This window comes from Salarias fasciatus, chromosome 1, assembly GCF_902148845.1.
Source record: "Salarias fasciatus chromosome 1, fSalaFa1.1, whole genome shotgun sequence".
Lineage (NCBI taxonomy): Eukaryota > Metazoa > Chordata > Actinopteri > Blenniiformes > Blenniidae > Salarias > Salarias fasciatus.
In genome coordinates, this window is record NC_043745.1 from 22,907,825 (window position 1) to 22,930,324 (window position 22,500).

Consider the following 22,500-nt stretch of genomic DNA (forward strand, 5'->3'; position numbering starts at 1 on the left):
TTTATTTTATAGCTGCATTGCAGAAGCATCACTATTGCAATGCGACTCTAGTTGTTAGATTTCCAACAGTCCTCTGGCTATAAATCAGTACTGGGCCAACTTTTTACACGGTGATTAATGAATGTTGGGTACAGGTAGTCGGCCAGAACAGGCTGGGTTGGCATGAACACTGATTATAGCCAGCGCTCTAGGATCCAGGTATGTTTGCTGAATTTAAAGGTGCGTTGGTTTACATAAAATCTGCCTCGTGTCGTCCACAGGTGCAGAAACATCACCTATCCTTTAAATCTCCCTCAAGTGAGCATCGTGTTCATTTTTGTGAACGAAGCCTTGTCTGTCATCCTGCGGTCCATTCACTCGGCCATCAACAGGACGCCCTCCCAGCTCCTCAAAGAGATAATCCTGGTGGATGACAACAGCAATAACAGTAAGTGTCGAAATGAGATGGAGAATTGATTGAAACTTTTTTGAAGCCTTTATTCCCCACAACGTTGGTCCAACTGTGACAAATGAATGGCTCTGAAAAGCTGTGACTTTGTAGAAAATGAGGAACAAATGAAAGGTTGTTCATTTAAATGACCATTTTAGAAAGGATTAATACAGAGGCAGTAGTTCAGATGATGAAAGCAGAACTATTTTAGGTTTTGTTAGAACACCTGTTTAATGCATTAGTTTTAAGTAGTTTTTACACAGCGCGCTTAACCTTGAAGACTTTCTTACATTGATTGAACGTATTTTAGAAATTTGTTTTTTTTAAAGGAACAAAGATTGTCAATGTATAATGTGTTAGGTACAACCATGTGATAATCTGCTCTGCCCTCATTTGCAGAGAAGATGTTTTGTGTTTTCAAGTATTTATCAAAACAGATTTATATGCAATACTAGAATAAAAGAAAAGATAAAATAAACCGTTTTGATGATCAATAAGTCATACTGTAATTCTCAGTGTGTCGTATTTCCACACTTCCCAAAATGGTCTTGATGCTTTTGAAATGTTTCAGATAATAACCTTAAATTCACCAGAAAGCTTTGTTTTCTTTGCACGTTGAATTTAAAACACTAATATAACCTGTGCAAAAAGACAGTTACTGAAATGAGTAAATCCACATGTCCTTGCGAAGTCATCTCAAAAAAATAATTCACTACAGTATTTCTTTATGCTAAACAATAGAAAGAATAGAAGGAGATTTGTTTTATTTTGTCCTGTTGGGTAAAATTAAATTGTGTTTGCTACACAGCAACAGTGCACCGACAGAAACAAAGAATAAAAATGAACACAGAAGGCAGTGCTGTCCTTCTTTAGGATTTGTTGTTTTAATTCTCAATATTTTATTCAGATGAAATGAATTTAAGTGAGTAGTATTGAAGCAGCACAAAATACATTTCACATCCTCCAAAGGAATTACTTATCAGACATTACTGAAACAGAGCAACAGAGATGTTGGGTAAATTACCAAAGGGCTTGGCAAGATAAGACTCCTCTCTGCGGGATATGAGAGAAATTAGCCAGCCGGTCAGAAGCGCGGCTGCTACCTGCAAGAATGATCGTCTGATCTGACCGAGCTGCAGACGAACATTTCTGAAGATTGTATGGAGTTTGGTAAAACACATCTGGATATGTCGGAACACGGGTTTGTACATGTCGGTGTTTACATGTGTGGAGAAATCAGAACTGCGGGGTTTCGCTGTTCTGGTCTCCATCCTCTTTTATGTTAATTGGGAGGATGTTTTCACTGGAATTAACTGATAGATTAATAACACTAATTAGCTTCAAAGCCTGGAAATGCACCACGGGGCAGATAATAATCCAGCTAGTTGATGAAGTGTTTGTACATACATCCAGCTTGCATTTGCATCTCTGATTCTTAAATCTGCATACACTGAATGTGAAGTAAACAGCACAGGGTCAAAACTATATTGAGTGTGTTGACGGCGTGTTATTTCGAGCGCCGTTCGTCTGGTGCCGTTATCACCGCGATGACTCACGTGTTAGATCGCTGATAGTCTTCAGTCTTCAGTCTGCCGTGCAAGGCACAAGAAATAGACTCCGAGTCGCCAGTGAAAAGTGGATCCGGTAATTTACTGTGTGAGGCTTAACTACATTACAAAAGCAGAAAGCAGGCCATAAAAAGGTAACGATACAATACCAAGGTCATTTATTGGCTTGGCAATTTTAAATGGGCTGAGCAGCTTGCAGCAAGGACTGACACAACCATTAGACACAAGCGACGTGGGAATTAAAGCAGAGGAACGAGTACGTTCACCAAGGTCTGTTTAACAGTGAATATATTTGGTGTGTCGTGATGTCTTTTCCTAACATGCAGAAATAAGCGTGATCAGTTTCCTCACCCGAATCTTGACTTTGCCCAAAGAAAAACCTTTTAAATCATAAGAATTGAAATCCCAAAATGTTCCCCGGCCTCTCTGCGATTATCACATCACAACTTCCATATTTCATCACATGATTGAGAGTTTGAGGGCAGTTTGCCTTTAGCTTCTTCGGATACCCAAGTCACGCCTTGACATTTCGCTGATGGCATTTCACCCTGTTTGCTTGAGCACTCTGTCAGGCTGTGCCTGATAGGCCTGCTGTTATCATTATCACCATGACTGTGAATCTTATCTGTGCTAAATGTTGTTAGCCTGTTGACCCGTGATGCTGCTGAGATTGCTGGGGGAGGTCACCATCCAGAGCTAACCTCCCGGCGTCCACGACTTTACATTAGTTATCCGCCACTGTCACGGCCCACCTGTGAGAGGCATTAGCATGCGGGAGAATGTGTAGCCATCAAGGGAGAAAAGGGCAAATTGACCTAGCTGATTCCTCTTTAATTGGATAATGTCCTAAGCTGTGGCCCGAGAAAGGCTGGTTTGTGTAAGAGGAGGATTTTTGAGGGGAGTTCACTTATTAGACAGACAGTGAGAAGACTGATGATTCGATCTTTTACTTTAATAGCCCTCTCCACTCAAAAATATGTTTTTGTCCTGTTCCTGCTGTTGAGAGTTTGGCCTCCATGGTGCAGAGTGATGAATGTACGGAGTCGTTTTACAGGCAGAAGTTCGAACTTTCACTCTGTTCAGTGAATCATAGTTTTTAATGGTGAAGATGATTTTTGACTAATAGCTTAAAAGCCACTTGAAACTGTGAAATACAGAAATTTGCAGGCTGGGCTGAGCTTCATAAATACTGAGGGTCCATCAGGTAAACAGAGTTTACTGAGGGAAAAATACATGTAAAAATATCAGAACAATGAACTTTTCTCAGTGGGAAGAAACACAGTTTAAAAATGTGTGCATGGATGAAATAAGTAACTAGTAAGTCCTGTGACCTTCTGCACCATTCACAGTTGAGTTGTTGTAAATAGAAAGATAGATAGATAAATAGATGGATGTATAGATAGTAGGGATTCAAACAATTAATCGATTATTGATTAATTGTCAATAAGAAATTACTCGATTAAAATGAATTAATTGCAATTAATCGTTACCTTCATTTTTGTTCTGTTAATGAACGTACTATTTGACAAGTTTGTTTTGCTTCTAACAGACAGTGCACTTTTTTATTTTCATGTTTCTAGTAGCATTAAAGTAGCCTTGTCATTGCGTTGTTTCATGTGTGAATGTGTTGTTCCCTGCTGTTAAGAATAAATCTTATAATAATAAATGCATTTTCTCTATAATTAGAAAGACAGCATTTTCGTAGAAAGGAACCTATTGATTCAGAGGGAAATTCAGCTTCTCAGAAAACTTGCCGCTGATCAATTAATCGATAATCGATCAATAAGATGAAACAACTATCGATTAATGAATTGCTCGATAATTTGCATCCCTAATAGATAGATACTGATTATTAAAACTGAGCCATCAAACTTACTGTACTGTCATGCAAAAAAGAATTAAAAAAAAAGAATTAATTACAGCAACCGAGGGTCTAATTGGCTTTTCCTTTTTACAATGGATCACGCAAGAAGTGGTTCAAACTTACATTGTAGACTTTTTAAGTTGTCACACCACATGCATTTCCTCCTATAACCTCACAGTTGAGGTAAAATAATTCAAATAGAATAGTACATTGAAGCTTTGTTGCAAAACTATCATTAATACATTAAAAATGCCTGTTTTCACTGCTAAGATTAAACACTAAAATAACACCAGCAAACCAGTATTAACTAAAACACAGAATAAATCATAATAACAAGAGCAAAGATAAATAACAATGAAACTAAATCATAATTGAATACCTCTGTCTTGTTTTGTTTTCTCGGTCTCTGTTAATAGTCTGATGGATGTTCTGTCCTCCGTCCTGATTTCCTCACCAGTGAGAACATTGGCATTCAGTGAAGTTCAGTGTTATTATAAACAAGCTCTTGGTGTCTGACTGAGTACATTTGGATTTCATTATATCCGGACTACTAATGCTTGTTGCAGTATTTCCATATAGTGCCATATTCCTGTGTCAGAGACGTATCATTGTATCATCATATGTCTAAGGGTTCACTCTCTTCTCTCCCACAACACAGACAGCAGGTAGACTTTATTGGAAAGAGAGTTTTTTTTTGACAAGAAGAAATGTGTACATTGTCTTAGCTCTCTTTTAAAAGTTGTGATTAAAAAAAAAAACACTCAATGTGTCATTAGGCACTTTAGGTTTGCAAAAAAGTCGCAACTGCTCTTGAAAATGAGTTGGACTGCCATCCAGCCGTTGCTGCAGGCCTGGGCAGTGGAAGCTGCGGGGCATTCAAACGCTGGGCTGATATCAGCCACAAAAAAAGAAGCCAAATCTGGAGTCTGTGCACTTCTGCCAGCTGTAATAAATATACAAGCAGGGTCCATTTGTGCTTTACCAACATGTGCCCACAGTGTTTTGAGCAAACTGCCAGTGGACCCATAATCTGATCATGGAGCAAAAGCTACTATCAGTAGGATATTTTAAAGTGACTTTAATTTTAAGTTTGGGTTTGTTTGTTTTTTTTCACAAACACCAAGTTGCAGGGTAAAAAAAGACAGAATGCGCAGTGCAAATTGCACAAGAACTGTGAGACTTGCATCCATGCAGATTGACCATCTGCTGTGCTAATAGAACGGCCTGCTGGGTAATGAACAATATTTAGTTCGAACATGCATGAAGAGAATACACAGCAATTGACACGCAGACAACCATCTCAGGTTACACAAGCAGTGTTGTCAATCAGTGATCAGTGAAATACGTGTTGCCTGGTGACAGACACGTCGTACATACGTATAACTTCACTGTGAATTCTCTAAATAAAAAGGTAAAGAAAATGTTAGTCAGCTATAACTAAAGAAAGTATTTATTGTTTGCTGTTGAGCGCAGGTTCCTTCAGTGGTATAATAGAAGGAAATGAAACGATGCCTTCACAATAAGGTTGGCTCTTTATTTAATGAGCAAAGAAAAAAAAAAACAACCTTGAAAGTCTGAATATGAAGGATTTACTGAACGGCTGCACAACGTTGTTAAAGACCTGTTAGCTGTTTGTTGCTGTTCAACACCATTCCAAAGACCATTGCTTTCCTCTGTAGCCTCAGCAGGCGGCGAGTCCCAAGAGACTGATGATAGTTGACTGTCAGCCCTTTTGTGGCATAATAAACTATATTATGATTTGTTATGAATCATGGTGGCACCTCATCATCAATTGATACGCTCATGAAGATATCTAAATAATTGATGAATTAGGAATTATTACTGATTTGTAGCAGCTGTTTGCATGAGTAACTACGGTAACTGTTGTTTTGTTAGTCCAAAGTAAAAGAATTATGAGAGCAATCTCTTTGATAAATGTATGGAAACTTGAACTTGTAGAAGAAATACTTTGCTGTAACTTTATGTCAGACAGTATAAAAGTTGGGACAAATTACTCATATTATTGGACTGCAGGAACTCGCAGAGGGCTCTATCTTACAAAGCAGGACCAAGTGTTGCTGGTGTCAAACTGATACATTCATAAATTTACCAACCATCAGCAGCACTGTTTAAATAATAGATGCGCTTACGTATCTTTCCGAGCAGCCTTGGTCATATTGTCCTTCAAAGGGTGGAGCTGTCACGCCCAGTGATGGTGCATTGCTACCATGAGACGGCTTAAAAGTAGATTAACCACAGAAAACTCAGTCTCGAGTCAGTGGTTCAGCGTTCTAGTGCTACTTCAGGGGCATGTTATTAAAGTAACCCTCATGTTGCCAAGGAAGGATGCAGCACAACAGCAAACAAGCATGCGGCGTTAGAAATCAGTCTGTACAATAACAGTCTGTGAGGGGATTGGTCCTGTGGCTTTTAAAGGGACGTTCTGTCAACTCTAGTTTATTTTTTCAGTTCTGTTCTTTATCATATCTATTATTAATAAGATAACATAAGATAACACAAGATGACATTGCACCTTCACCCTATATATACTTTATGGTCTATATACAGCACACATGTGAGTAAGACACATGATAAAGCACCATATTCACCAGGCCGGGCTCGGTGTTCTGGAGGACTCTGCGGGAATGAAGCACTAGAGGTAGAGCCCTCTTTCACATGAAGAGTCCAGCAGTCTGCTGCTGAATGAGCTCTCTTCACTGAAAACTCCTCTCATGCAGGGTGTAGGAAGAGTTGTCCATAGTAGATGGCTGACTTACTTATCATCCTCTTCTTTCCCACTTCTGTTCCGTCTTATCCGGGGAAAGCCCAGGACCACGTACGCCCCCACCAACACTACCCCAGTACTGCAGAAAAGATGGATGGTCTCAGAGTGTTACGCTGTTATGTTGTCTACCTGTGGACTCCAGTTGTTTACCTTTAAACAAGTGGATTTGGGGAGACGCTAAATGCACTTCAGTTGTGTGTTTCAGATCATTAAAAGAAAATGAATCATTTCGCTCTGTATCAAGCTCTTGCCTATAATATATTCTTTCAGTATTCATTGTGGTGAGAATTATTCTGCCTCAGATGGGTTTATTGCCTTGTGGGAAATATTTCAGTGTCTCAAGAACCAAGATGCACAGAAAAAAAACTTTCTGAATCTCTGACTCTAATGTGTCTCTATGTATTTCTTGTTAATATTTTTATTTTCTCAGCTGACTCTTGCGGCCACCACTAAGTTTCTCTTCATTATGAAGTTTCATTGTGCCATTACACACTACCAGCCTCTCCGTACAGGTGACTTAACTGGTGTTTCCTGGGGACGTTTCCTCTCAGGACAGTTTGTTTGCTCCAGCTCTTGTATTGAAGGCGTGTTAGATCTGTTTAGGAGGGTCAGCTTATCCTTGTTATTATTCTCTCTGGACTGTAGATATCACATTCGCATTCAAGGTCAACCTGAGCAAACACCCACTTGGGGAGAAAAGTGGAATACCCATGAGGTTGTGCAGTTTTAAAGAAAACAAACTTCTAGTTTTTTCATTAGCATTAACTATTACTGCATTTCTTTAATTATAATCTTCAATTGTGACGTTTAAATTTTCATGATTTTAACCACCTCTGCAGGACTTCTTCTCATGGACACTTGTCTGTATATGAAGACTGAAAATCTAGCTCTCCACATATAGTTAAAAAAATAATCACTTCTTTTTTCCAACCTCTGAAGGGGTTGCTGATGAAAAGATTAAGATCCAGGTACATACTCCAGCTTTACCTATTGATATTCAGTATTGTAGATGTGCTCAGTGTTGAGCTGTGAGACTTGTTTTCTAACAGGTGCCAAACTATCAAACCAAATCGGGAGAGAGAAAAAAAACTGCTGAAAAGATATTTTAACAATTATTTCACATATTCAGATGAGTCAGTACTGAAACAGCTTCCAGTGTTGCTGTGGGATTGGGATAAATGTGAATATATGAAGAAAATGCTCTCCTTTTATTTGTATTTCTAACGAGGCAGCTTATTACAAGGTAGCAGACCAAACAGAACCCTTTTGTTGTGAATATCAGACTTGTTTTAACTTCATGAACCTGCCTCTAAAAAAGCCCCTCACAGCATGATTTCACAGCAGTCACCTTTTATCTACTCGCTGCTGCTTTCCTTTAAACTCTAAAGGTACCACTGGTTAAAAGCGAAACAGTGAAAACACAGCCTAAGGTGATTTACATAAAAAAATTATGCAACATGCCTTTTTTTTATACTTATGTGCTCGATAGTACAGTATGAAGTTGTGTGATGATTTCGTTTTGCCCGAAGTCCTTTTGAGATATTGACTGCAGTTTCAGAATGTTGACAGTCTGAGTTGGAAAGGCTGCTGACCCCTCATCGCGTTATTATGATTGCCCTTAACATGTGCATATCTGATTTTGACAGTGTCAGAGTCGATGAAGCCCCAGGTCGCCTTTGTGATCTCTGGCACCCCCTTAAGGAGTTCCAGACTCTAATCCAGACTCCAGGCTGAGAAATACTGCATCGATATTTCTACACGTGTCTGTTTATTTCTTGCTTTTTGAGAATAATTGTTGAATCTGTGTAACCGCTTACGACTTGAAAGGAAAATAATGATCCGCCGTCATGTCAGAGATGACCATCATCCTTCAGGGCGGGCTTAATCGGACAGTATACGGCTCAGGTAATAATGGAGATAAACCTTTAAGCCAAACATCAAGCTGCACGGACTTCCCTCATCTCCTCGCTCTGTGTTCTGAAAAGCACTGCAGGACGAGTACTCAATATTGCAATATCCCGTTATGATTGGTAAGCCCCACGCGGGTCTGCAGTGTCGGCTCAAGCTGCTGTCTACGTGGTTCAATGATCAAAGCAGCGAAGCGTGAGAACTTCTGGCCTCCTACCAAGAAAACACTTCCCACTGGAGGACGACACGATGACGTTTTTGCGGGTGAAAGTTTGCTCACAAGCGTGTCCCGCTCATTTAGATGACCTCTAAAGGGATCTTCGGATGTTTGAAACAGCGATGTGAATTTCTGGTGTGTGTCTTTGTGTTTTGCAGATGAGCTGAAGGAGAAGCTGCAGGACTTTGTGTCTGAGACAAACAGCCAGCGTCCAGGTTTCATCAAGATGGTGCGGCATACCAAGCAGGAGGGTTTGATCCGGTCCAGAGTGAGTGGGTGGAGAGCCGCCACTGCCCCAGTTGTTGCCCTGTTTGATGCCCACGTCGAGTTCAGTGTCGGCTGGTGAGTCACTCGCCACAAGTGCAGCGTGAGATTAGCTCAGCTCAACAGAAGAGCACAGGTTCACGAGTCCAACCACTCTGCGTGGGTTTACAGAAAATCATTTCATTTAAAAACAAAAGCCTGCAGCTTTGCTCTTTTTCTACCGCTGTGTTCCCATCATAGACAGAAACTCTCTCTTACACCCAAAACTGCCTACACATAACAAGCATTGTCCAGGCTAATGGAAGCTATGGTATTAACTGAGAGCGTGCTACATTTTGTGTGCTTTGGTTACAGTTTATATTTCGAAAGGTGGTGATAAAGAATCTATAGGTTTCTTTTCACTGCTCCATCCATGACAGTGGTATAAATCAGAGCATCTCACCCTCTGGTGAGACTTGCTTACTAACAAGAGCCAAACTAACTTTCCAGCCAAAGACGCAAGAAAAACGAAGTCTGCTGAAAAGATATTCAAACATTACTGCACCGATTCAGATGAGTAGGTGCTGCTTGGATCGACTTCAAATGATGTTGGCAGATCATTTCAAATATGCGTGTGTTACAAAATATACTGAATTAGCTGATAAAACACAGCTTTACCAGACAGTGTGAGAAAAAAAATATTTCCATTCAGCGGAACTTCATAAACCTGTCTCTAAGAAAGGAAAATCTGCAGCATTATTCAATTTAAAAACAAAGCCTGCAGGTTTGCTTTTTATCTAGTGTTGTATTTCCACCCTTGAAAAAAAGCCTCTATCAGGCCTAAATCTGCCTACTCCAAACAACCAGTGTACAGTGTAATATATCCTACAGGGAGATTCAGGGGTTTTGGTTGGCGAATGTTGCTTTCTTTGGCTTTAGTTTATGTTAAGCTAAGCTGAGATAAGATGCTTCTGGCTATAGCTTCAGATTTTACTGCAGCCACAACATGACGGTGGTATAAAACAGAGCGTTCCAGCCTCAGTCCTGGGGGCCCGGTGGCCTCGCCATCTTGGATGTCACCTTGATTCAGATGAATGTGTCATCAAGCCCTGCAGAAGCCCGATAATGACCCATTCATTTGAATGAGGAGCAGAGGAAGATGGAGACATTTAAAACACTTACAGCTGCGAGGCCTCTCAGTCAGGACTGGATGAAGCAGGTAGAAAGCTCTTTTTAATGAAGCTATTTTTGACTCGCAGCATAAATCTAAATCGGAATCTTCCACAAAATTCATAACTTATGATTTAGATATTAACTCTGCATTTCTTTTTCTTTTTTTTTTTCCCTAAGCAATTTCCCAACATCAAGAAGGTCACTTTGTTGTGCCTGGTGCAGACTACAGTAGAAAAACTGTTGGACTAGTCATCAGCTGGCGGATTTTACTGGGACCATAAAGACCTTGAATCTTTTTCAAAAAAAAAAAAACAAAACTTTAAAGCTCATTCAGTCTCTGACCTTATTCGCCAATAAAAGGAGAAGATATGGAGACTATAAGATTGTTTTCTGCCACTGTTTACTGTAAATGTTTGCTCACAATGGAGAAGGATATCTAATCTCTTCACATTCTGATAAGAATACCCGTTTAATAAAAAGTTATAAAATGGGTGGAAATGCCTTGTCAGAATAATAAATTGAAGTGAATTCCTCCTGTGAAATTGTTCTTTTTCAAGTCCCCTACATGACAAGCGTGATCACAGCAGTAATGAAGAAAGCCAGTCAAACCTAACACTCACAGTGAAATGACATTCTCTCCCCGTGTTTGCAGGGCTGAACCCATTCTGCAGAGAATTAAAGAGGACAGAACTCGCATAATCTCTCCGTCATTCGATAACATCAAGTATGACACATTCGAGATTGAAGAATACCCGCTGTCGGCCCAGGGCTTCGACTGGGAGCTTTGGTGCCGCTACCTCAATCCGCCCAAGTCCTGGTGGCACCAGGGCAACAGGAGTGCACCAATCCAGTGAGTGAACGCAGCGCTGACTCCATTCCCACAATCACTTTACGTATGTTTCTTGAATCAAAAAAAAAAAAAAAAAAAACAGTCGTCAACCCAGCTAAAACAGCAATTGATACAGCACTCATGAGTGAATTATATCTTCAACAAGGTCACTCATCTTTTCTCCTCATTGCTGTAGCTATAGCAACTGTGCCCTCCTAACATTACCTGTGGAACCAGAAAACAAAGCTCATCTGCATCTTTTTATATCCCCTCAGGAGCCCGGCACTGATTGGCTGCTTTGTGGTGGATCGGCTGTACTTTGAGGAGATTGGTCTGCTGGATGAAGGGATGGAGGTGTACGGGGGAGAAAATGTCGAGCTGGGCATCAGGGTGAGTGTAAAGTCCCTCCTCTGACCACTGGCAACTGTTCATCCAGGTAAAGTGTGGAGAACACGCTGCGATGTCGACAGTTAATGTCCTCAGTCTGGTCTTCAGATCTCATTTTTCTCTGAGGGCATATGACTCATGGGTTTAAAGATGGCTCTTGAGGTAGTGAAGGTTTGAAGGGGATTTTGAAGCAGGGTTGTCGTAAGTGGTCAACACCGTCATCTCACAGTGAGAATGTTCCCGGTGTGATTCTGGACTGCTCAGGTCTTTTCTGTGGTGAGTTTGATTGATGTGCCTGGGCGTTCATTGGCTTTTTCCAAGCACTCCTGCAGTTCCTACATTCGTGTTTGGTTCACTTAATTGATCTGTAAGAAAATGCATCTGTGTCTGTGTTGCTATGAGTCTTTCTGGTTTTCCCTGTGATCACCTGGTGACCTGTCCAGGGGTCACCTAACTTTCGAACTGGGATCGACGTCGGCACAATAAGTTGTATGGAGCGGGTTTAAAGGGGCTGAATAAAGTCAGTTAAAATGTTTCTATACTCCTGAGTTGTATTTGACAAAGTCACATTTCTGTAGGTTGGATTTTGTAGATTATGACTGAAAAAATATGCAATCATCACAAAAAACATTAAAATTATGCAATGACTTTCATTTAAATTACCATTTGATGTATCAGCAGTGTGCCCATATCATCACCAGCGTGTGTGTTCTTACCTGATTTGTTCAAAATAAAAATAAAAGAGTCAGTATGCCAAATCCCACCCTCTGCAACAAATGTGAAGCGATGCCAATGCTCAGAAGGAAGTGAATAGAGAGAAAATTAATCCCTTTGCTCTCCTTCTTTCTCTCTCTCTCTCTCTCTCTCTCGCTTGTGTAGTTTTAGTTAGAACAAATGATCATTGCTAATTAATTCTGAAGTCTGAATGATCGCCTCCGTCCCTGGTTGATCTGCCGGGAGCGCACGTGAGACTCGCAGGGCTCAAAGTCATTGTTACTGTTCTCGCTGAGGTGTGAACCGAATGCTAACATTGTTCACAGTAGAGAGACGCGCTGCCTCCGCCGCCGCCGCGCGTCTTCGTTGCAGTGCTATAATTAATTCGTACAGCATCATCAGCTCTCGCTGGGAGCTGGAAATCATTTGGTGTGCTTTCAGTTCAGCAGCACGGCACACAGATGGGCAACGGACAGAACTGCCCTCCTTAGGAATGGCTAATGATACCACACATGTACTGTACCTCGGCCATTAACGCAGCTATCAGGGTGTTCAATAGCAGCACGGAGCGGGGGATGGCTCTTCCTTAGCTGCACTCGCGCTAGATTGCTTTGTGAGGAAGGAAATGGAGACAAGTTTATCACAGAATGGCGAGTGTGGAAATATCCATCCTCGCTAATGGCAGAGATGCAATCATCGCTGAGAAAGAGAGATTAGTCTTGTAAAGTAATTTTCTGCAGAAATTGCATACTTTCAGAATTTTTTATCCCGATAATAGGCCAACTGACTGTTTTAAAACTGGTCGCAGTGATGATTTAATCTCATACAATCATTTGAAGCCATCCTTCTGCTTCGTTGCTTCATGTCTTAGACTCCGGTTTAATTTTGCCCCACTGTGTTGTTTACTTAGTTGGCTCCAGTGTGTTTGGAAAAAAAAGTGCCCTTGCCTGGAGGTGAGTGTAGTTTATAGTTATGTAGCGTTTTTGAAACAGAGGGTGACACAGGGAGCTGGGAGCTCCGGCACTGGAGGACCTTGGCTTAGCCTCAGATTAGCAATCCCTCAGCTGGGGCCGTCTGTATCTGCCTGTCTGTCTGTGGGTCTGGCTGCCTGTCTGCCTGCCTGCCGATGTGTCAGGGCAGCATTGGTTATGCCTCCAGACCACCTGCCAGTGCACGGACTGGCTGCTGACGGATCCTCAGAGACGCTCACAAACCAGGCCAACAGGCTACAGGCTTTGGCTGGGCTTTGAAAGGGCTGTCCTTGGTAATGTCAGGGTGGAATGAACTGCAGCTCGCTGCCCATACTTAGTCATAAAGTGGAAGTGTAACGTTCGGTCTTTCTATTTATTTCTATCCAGTGTTCTGTTTTTTTTAAAACCATTGAACTATAGATGAGAGTGTAGTAATTTATGAGACTGAGATTTTCAGCTGGTTAAAGTAGGATCATCTCAATGCAATATTATGTGATTGTTTCAGTTTAAAGCTAAGCAAGGTCATCCTTGTCTGTGAAAACTGTCATACCGTAATCATTCAAGAGGCTTCATCAGATTGAAGATACTTTGAAAGAACATCCAGAAAAATTTTACGCATTGTTGGACAGAACAGATCAGGCCTCTGCGATGAGATGGGAAGCATCTTTAGAACAAGAAATTATCGTTTGTATTTGGTGTTGTATTGTTTTCACCTCAAACTATTGTGAAACCGTGGCGCTTCCACCCAGATGGACCCTAACCCAGCTCTTATTAATTCACATCTTTCAGTTATCATGTTTACCTTTGGCGTCAGGCAGGCTCAACGGCCATGTGAGTTCAGGGAAGTGGCAGTAATGCTGTCTCTGGCGTCTTCCAGTAAACCTTTGAAGAGTGGCTGTTGGAGCTGGGAAGTGTGTTCTCTGTATATTTCAGTGCAGCGCGAGAACCACAACAGCTGTCTCCCTGCGTTGGCTGCCCAGTCGCGCTTCAAGGAAACAATGTGTTGATTAGTTTTTCTGGAAACCCGAATATGAATTCTGGTGGAAAAAAAACATATAGTTTTTGTGAGGCGATCCTTCAAGGAAGAATATACGAAACAACATACAGAAAATTGCCTCAGGACCTTGAAACGGAATTATAATACAAATGATTTCCCAAAACACCTGTGAGTTCTGGGTGTTGCGCCAAATGCAGCCGGCTTGGGACGATACATCACAAGAAGACCTGAGCCCTCACCATCACTCTCAGCCACTGCCAACAAGGTTGTGTTGAGGGATGGGTATCATTGAGGGCGATGAAAAACAATTATGCAGCGGGCTTTGTGCACAGTATTTATGGAAGTGGCAATAAAATACCATTACTGTCAGAACAATGATATACTCAGTAGATTCCATCCAAATACTCCGCATACAATTTATATTCCGTATAAGGAAGAGCGTTATCTATATGAGCGTTTTAAATAGTAATTTCAACAGGACACTTAGGATGTAGAATAAATCAAAGTCAGAGAAATGTAAAACCAAGGCTGTGTCCTCCCTGTGACATTTTATTCTTCTATAATATGTTAAATTACAGACATCATTGATCAGACCTCGAAAGCTTGCACAGTGTGATCAACTACCAAACACAGGACGCTCTGACCTGTTGCTCCGAACAAATAAATCACACAGGCTGCCCTTTTGATGAATGGCTTATGAAGGGATGTAATAATAACTGTATGGCAAGGCTGCAGCACGTCTGTTTTACACCTACAACAGCAGTACACAGCAGAGCAATTTGATGTAAAACTCTTATTTGAATAAAGTTTGACTGAATATGCTGAATGAGTCTACTCTTTCTTATTCTTACCATAATCTATATTTTGCATTCTTGTGAAAGGCAGATTTTGGTTGATTCATGCCGTTATGACTATTTCAGGACACAGCAATTAATTTTGGCTCTATGACTGTCGAATTTTCACAGAATATGCAGTGAGTGAGCGCGTGTGTGCTTTTTCCCCAGACAACCTCTGGCAGTTCTTTCATGTGTTTTGTTGATGGACTGTCAGCCTGGGAGCCGTCGTAATCAAGAGTGTTTTGGAGCAAAGTTCTGTTTCTTTCAGTTTTCAAGTTGTCATAAAAGTCATGTTCTAAGAAGTACACATGACAAATGTGATCACTGGTGACGGGACAGAAATCAAATGGTCAAAACTAAACCACTGCATTCAGGTTCAAGTGAACTGGGAGAAAATAAATCAGACTGGTGCCAGTATTCACTCTCTGCTTTACTGTTTTTGCCTTTTCCTGATCATATGAAAAATGCAAAAAATTGATTTCTGTACAGGATGAATAGCAAAACACTCTCCCACTCTGTCTGTAATTGTAGAGGAGCAGTGATTACGTTTCATGACCTCTGCGCTGCTCAAAATCTATTCAACCCTACTGTGAAATCTCAGACCAACAGGACAATCAATGAGAAAGTCTTTTGTGTAACAGAGCTAATGTGGAGAGTGATTCACTCCTCCGGTACGAAAATCACGGCTTCGTGGACCACAGTAGCTTTCTGGTTGTTCAGTAATTGAAGCTAAACAGTACTAAATCTAACTCAGCTATTTTAATATATTGATATATTCTCTGTAGCCAACTATCTTTCTCAAGAACTTTTAAATATTTACCACTATCGTGGCCCTATTAAAATTTTTCATTCATTCATGATGTTATTATTAATGACTTAAGAACTATAAGCAAGTAAATAACAGCTCACCTCCAATTAGCAACACGCCTTTTCTTTTTGAATATCTGGTAAGTCTAAATGTTCCCTGAAGCCAAGTGCAAACACAAACTCTGAGCCAGTAAATTCAGAGAAGTGGTGCCGGGGCTTGGGTTGGTGGAGGTGCTCAAGGTTCACGTGGAAGTCCAGGTGGCGGTGAAAGCGTGGTGAGCCCAATAAATGCAGCAGGGGAGCTGGCACTTCCTGTTGGCCCTCAGACAAGGGAAAAAAGGTCAGGGGGGGATTTAAAAAAAAATCTGAAAGGTACACTGACTGCAACGCGGGTTTATGAGCTGGCAGGGCTCTAAAGGACGAACATAAAGGTGTGGTGAATGTCCTAAACACACACACACACACACACACACACACACACACACACATTGATGACACTGCTGGATGGGAGGAGGCCTGACCAGAAGGTGTAACATTAAACCCAAAATGTAACTGATACACTTTTGATTTTGCACTAAAGCTTTTTTCTGCTTGCTCACTTAAACTAACAACAAATTTCACTTTTTATAATAGTATTTAATAGTTATATTTTTTAATCATCTATTCTTAAAAAGAAAAAGAAATGCTCGTTGTACAGGGGAAAGCCATCTCTCTGCAATGTTAACTAGAGATTGTTTTCTATTAGAGCTGATTCCGCGCTATACTTCATGCTCTATTATTGAATGCTGTTGTTATTAATGTTGTTGTGCAGCCGTCTAAAAGTGGATTCGATGTCATTTCCGTCCAGCCACGCTGTGCTGATCAGTGCTCAGAACATATGCTCATATTTTGTAATATCGCCTCTGTGGTTGCGGGTTGAACCTGTCCTGTACAGACCAGCAAAGAGATTCTGGGGCCACAAGAGGTCGACTGAGACCACAGGGCTATAATAACAGAGGACACTGTGGGCCTGATTTACTACAAATCCTGTATAATTTTTGTTAAATGCCACTCTCAAGCAAATAGATTCGATTTGCCTGTTTGCAGGTGTTGGTGATCAACAAAGATTATTACTTATTAGTAGGGGTGTGACGAGATACTCAGCTCACGAGACGAGACGCGATATTCGTGTCACAATCACGAGACGAGATTTCCAGTTTACTTTTAAGAAAACTAAAATGACAAAATATCTGACTGGAAAAAACAACTTTCACAAAACAATACAGGTTCATTTTGTGCACAGATACCCTAAAATCCAGGCGGTAGTGTCCCCTGGAGACAGGCGTCTTTAGACGGACAGGCTATGAGGACTAAATGGAGGATATGTTGAAAACAAAAAAGTTGGAGTTCATTGCTGAACATGAATTGTCAAAATTGCCAGTGCAGACATACAAACAGCTGCTCAGTGATTATATAAAGAGATCGATTGCTGTAATAGCTATTGAAGGCTTTTCTATTAATTTTTGAGAAGTGTGTGAATAATTTTGGACATGCCACTTTTTGTTCAAATGTAAATAAAAGCTGATAATGTTTGGAAAATTCCTGCATCATTTCTGGTAAATATAATTAAAAAAATCTTTTTGGTTGAATTAAAGTACCTTCGAGGCTAAATTTGCCTGAAATCGAATTAACTTTGGGCTTAAAGCAGAACTATGCAAATTTTACTCTCGCGCTCCCCCTACTGGTCTCCTGTGAAAGCGCTCTCCACGTCACCCCACCGCCCCCACCCTCGCCCTGGCATGCAGAGAGCGTCTCACTCCTGTTTCCTTTTTTTTCTGCTCGTCAGTCGTTTTTTATGTCTTTTGGTTCTGCCATCCATGAGCACCTAAGGGTGGCGTTGCTAACATTAGCGAGGGTTTCATGTTTGTTTTACGCACTTTTATCCTTGTACTCCCGTATGAGCGCCGTAAAGCAGGTTTGTTCTCGCGAGATGCAGTCGGGTCCGCTCCTCTGAAAGTTGCAGGTGCTGCTTTCAGGACACAGACCCCGGGGGGAGTGGAGGGACCGGCAAATCACCGCGCTACAAGTTAAGGTTTTGCATAAATCGCCCTATCACAGTGCCTCCTCTGTCCACGTGATGTGATCACGTGACAGGCTGGACCAATCTCATTTCCATCCGGTTTCAAATGTTCAATATGGAGACGTCCTGCTGAACTCCCAGAAATCTTCAGAACGGGATTTTGGAACGCTATGGGTGACGTCACGAAAGGTTCATATTTCTTTATACTATCAATGGTCTGCACCCACAAGTCAAAACGATGTAGTTCATATGCTAGACCTTTTGGTGGCGTTGCCACAGACACTTTAAGGACTTAATAATTGTATTTTGACCGCTTTTTAACCATTTTCCTGTCTGCTTGGACTGGAATTTGCCAGACAAACTAGTCCACAGTCTGATAGTCTTCTGCACTGCGCCCGCGAGACAGCTTTTCATTTATATGAGAAATCTCTTCATGAGTTCATCTCGTGAGATCTCGTCACACCCCTACTTATTAGTGATAATATGCAGAACTTTTTATTTCATTTCTAGTATTTAATGATGCGTTTGTGTGCATTAATGCTTGTGGAGTGACTCGATGGAGCACTGAGCCCCACCAACACAAAATGACTTGAGCTATCACTGAAATGAAAGTGTTGGTGGAAGCTATCAGCCATAGCAGAGCGCTGCAGCAAATAAATCTTAATTTGGCAATAAATAAATAAAAATACAGGATGTGATCTGTCGCAAAGTCAAAAACTGTGAGAAAGGAAAAGAGCAAGAATATAAAAATAAGAAAAAGGGAAAGAAAAAGAAGACAAAGCCTCTCGTAATAAACGCTGTATCCCTGCTGAAAACGGAGCAGATTTGCACTCAATACTTTATTTTATCTGATTACATCTTTTGTGTTAGGTGGATGATTCATATATTTGCACTTTTGCTGTTATACTCCAGCACAGATTAACACTTCAGTGACTTCCTGTCTGACTAGCCAGCATCTATAACCCCCTCAGAGGAGTCCATGCTATAGACGGGATCTGATGGTCGGCTGTACATTAATTATTCAAGGCTATGAATCTTCACATAGCTGTCTGTATGGATTACTTTGGCCCCGTCTACTACAAATTACATTTATATGCATTTATTCTTCATTAGCAATTTATTTTCAAGGGCAACATCCACAGCCAAGTTAGGATCAGCAGAAATATCAAAGGATACGGTGGTGGATAGCCGATAGCCGTGGGAGACACGGACACACAGCCGGTTTCGAACCCCCATTTTCTTTTTTCTCTTTTTCATTTCAAAAGTTTTTTTTTTCTTTCTTCTTTAAATAAAATTCTTATACACACTGCAGAAATAGTTCCATAAAGAGAGGGAACCTGAGTGAACTCCAAACAGCAACAGTTCCCATTGGCTCCCTTGTCAAAGTCTTTTAAACACAGTGGACAGGTCGGTCATTCAGAACATTTTCACGCAGCTGGATTCAGGCTTTCTCTGTGTCCTCAGTCCCTCATGTGATCCCAAAGGGCCCCGGCCATCTGTTGCAGGACTCTGCAGAGAGTTCTTACTGATTGTCCAGCTGCAGAATAAATTGGGATTTGATCAAATTCCTCCTTGAAGAGATTGAAGTTAGAAGATAGCTGATTTTAGATAAATTGCCAGCAGGTGACCCTGGCTGTTTTTGTTCCTCAGAACACAAAAAGTGTTCTTTATGTTGTTGTTGTTGTTGTTGTTTTTTTGTTGTTTGTTTTTTCATTCATTCATTCATTCATTTTCTGCCGCTTTATCCCTTTTGGGGTCGCGGGTGGCTGGAGCCGATCCCAGCTGCTGTGGGCGAAGGCGGGGTACACCCTGGACAGATCGCCAGTCTGTTGCAGGGCTGACATGTAGAGACAGACAACCATTCACTCACACATTCATACCTAGGGACAATTTTAGGGTGACCAATTAACCTACCATGCATGTTTTTGGACTGTGGGAGGAAGCCGGAGTACCCGGAGGGAACCCACGCACACACGGGGAGAACATGCAAACTCCACACAGAAAGGCCCCGAGCCCCGGCCGGTATTTGAACCCAGGACCTTCTTGCTGTGAGGCAAGAGCGCTAACCACCGCGCCACCGTGCGGCCATGTTTGTTTTTTGTTTTTCCCAAATGTGCTAGATATATCTGGACAAACATATTGGATAGAAGAACTACATGGCATCTCTTCACTGAAAGCAGGATCCAACCTGGACACGTCAATCACAGAGCAAACGCAGGAAGACACATGATCACACACACACACACACACACACACACACACACACACACACACACACACACACACACACACACACACACACACACACACACACACACACACACCAGCGGGAGACGTCAGAGTCACCAGTTATGCTCAAATGCATGTTTCTGGTGTGTGGTGGGGGAAAAAGCAGTTGCTGGAGAAAAGCCATGAGCGCACAAGGAGAAATTCCACACGGAAAATGTCCCAATGCTCAACTTTGGACTCAAACCAGAGACATTCTCACTGTGTGACAAGAGCCTGCCTGGAACTGAATATTACATTTCAGTTTCCAATATCCACATGTTCTTGACAGTCCGCCGAAGAAAAAAATAAAATAAAATGGAGCTTTCACCTTTGGAAAGATGAATTTAGCATGAACTGATGCACTAAATGAATAAAATAGATTTCATTTCCATAAAGGTGCATTTCAGATTTCATAAATGCCGATGTTCTGCTTCGATAAAGCAGATAAACACTAAAAAAAGTGAACACTCAGACATGTAATCTGTACAATAGTCTTAAAAATAGGACTTTCTCTGCGCATGAAGCTGCTCTGCACGTCTAATTGGACTGCCTTGCAAAGCTTGGGCTGCTAATCGGTGCGCTCGCCCTGCAAAGACAAAACAACAAATATGCCACGTAAACAAATTGTTTTTAAAATTTATTCTGTACTCGAGTGTTTATCTCTGCAGTTGAATTAACAATGGTGGTAAGTAAGTGGCGCGCTCACCCCCTCCCCTCTCCGCTCTTATCAAGCCTCAGCATTCCCTAATAATTTTCTCATCAATGTCATTATTCATGCGATGGAATATAGAATTCAGTTGCTGCTTTCATTGCCCATGATGTTGCTCACTGTGTCTGCTGACAAGCTCACGGAGCATCACTCTTAGAGATTTTAATATCTTTAGGTTATTCTTTAAACAGGTGTGACGATGAGGCAGAGAACATGATAAAACATTCATTAGCAAATTTTCTGTACTAAAGGAAGATATTCACATCATAGAAAAAGCAGGTTTACTGCATTTTACATGGATTCTGGTAAATGAACATGCATTTAGCGCTATTCAGGTTCAAAGATAGTTCTGATCTGTGTTTTCACACACTGGCTTTAAATTAGCCTTTCACATTTTGATGAAGGCTACTCTCTGGTGAGGCAATCAGCGGCAGAAAGCGAGGCGACACAAGATAAATGCTTGACTGCTAAGTGATGGGAGTCAGTCGTCATGTAAAAAAGGTTCATTAAATCACATGTCGGTCCAAGTCAGGATCAGGATCTTCTATTCCCAGAGAGCAGTGGGGAGACTCTTGTAGATTTTTAACATTGTGACATTGTGAGATTGATATAAAAAGAAAAAATTAAATAATGAAGTTCAAACGCAATTCAGTTACATGCACAGTTTTCATTTACTAAACATGAAAAAAAACTGGACCAGGCTTGGTGAAGTGGTCATGGGTAGGAGGACTGGCTAGACCTTGGGGTTGTGGGCTTTCTGCGAGACGGTGCACAATACAGTATATTGCAAATTTATGGTTATTGCTCGTATCATAAATCAACATGTGCAATATACATATCATAAAAGACCGAGTGAACTGCAATAAATAATGTTTACATGCACTGCACTTTCACTTTCTTCAAATTCAAAATGACAGAATTTTAATATGAATGAAAATTGTGATGAATCCCTTTTAATCCCAAAAAGTGTCTGTGATTGGCTTATTTAAAAATATATACTTATTACATTTTTAGCACCATATATATCATTTCATATCTGGTCACTACATGGCAGAAGTGCACAAAATTCAAGGAAAACTGTCAAAAACAAGAAAGTCAACAAAATGCTCTTTTTCAGAAACGTTGCTTGTCTGAACTGCAGAAAACATATGATGGAATGGAAAATAGAAGGATGAACTGTAGCCCAGTCAGAGCTATAGTGGATTAATTATTTGGAATTAAGTGCCTACATTTATCCCAACTCACATCATTATCACAGTAACATATTAATGCATGTTTATGTGCCGAGCGGTCCGATCCTGGAACTGCCTCGGTTCTCTCTCAGCAGTTCCTTATCCTCCCACAATCCATAGACATGTTTATTAGGTTAATTGGTGACTCGGCATTGATTTTAGGTTTAAATGGATTTGTTTTTGCCCGTGTTTGCCTTGGATTGACTGGAAACCTGTGCAACATGCCTGCAAAGTGTCAACTGAGATGAGCCTTATTGCCACTGCTGCGAGCAGCAGTTTACTTACGAGGATAAACACCTTGAGATCTATTATCTAATTTCCAAAGGGGCCCAAACGTAATACGACGAAGTAAGTAACAACAAAGGTCAAAATGACAGTAATCATTATGATGACAGATGGAGGAGGAATAAAAAGCAACACATTACAACCGCAGTGTCCCGAAGGATTTTCTCAATTACATTTAAGAGACATAACAGATAAGTGCTGCGCGTGAACAGAGGCGG

The 22,500-nt window shown here is 41.1% G+C and overlaps 1 protein-coding gene across 1 annotated transcript in view; it reads left to right on the forward strand.

Annotated features, from left to right (window-relative positions):
- Window positions 1-22,500, forward strand: part of galnt18b (UDP-N-acetyl-alpha-D-galactosamine:polypeptide N-acetylgalactosaminyltransferase 18b) — a 91,346-nt gene that overhangs the window by 43,890 nt on the left and 24,956 nt on the right. Inside the window, exons 3-6 of the mRNA XM_030089506.1 lie at window positions 261-427; window positions 8,931-9,114; window positions 10,841-11,038; window positions 11,293-11,407. Coding sequence (XP_029945366.1) covers window positions 261-427; window positions 8,931-9,114; window positions 10,841-11,038; window positions 11,293-11,407 — 664 coding nt within the window. The remainder of the gene's footprint in view (window positions 1-260; window positions 428-8,930; window positions 9,115-10,840; window positions 11,039-11,292; window positions 11,408-22,500) is intronic.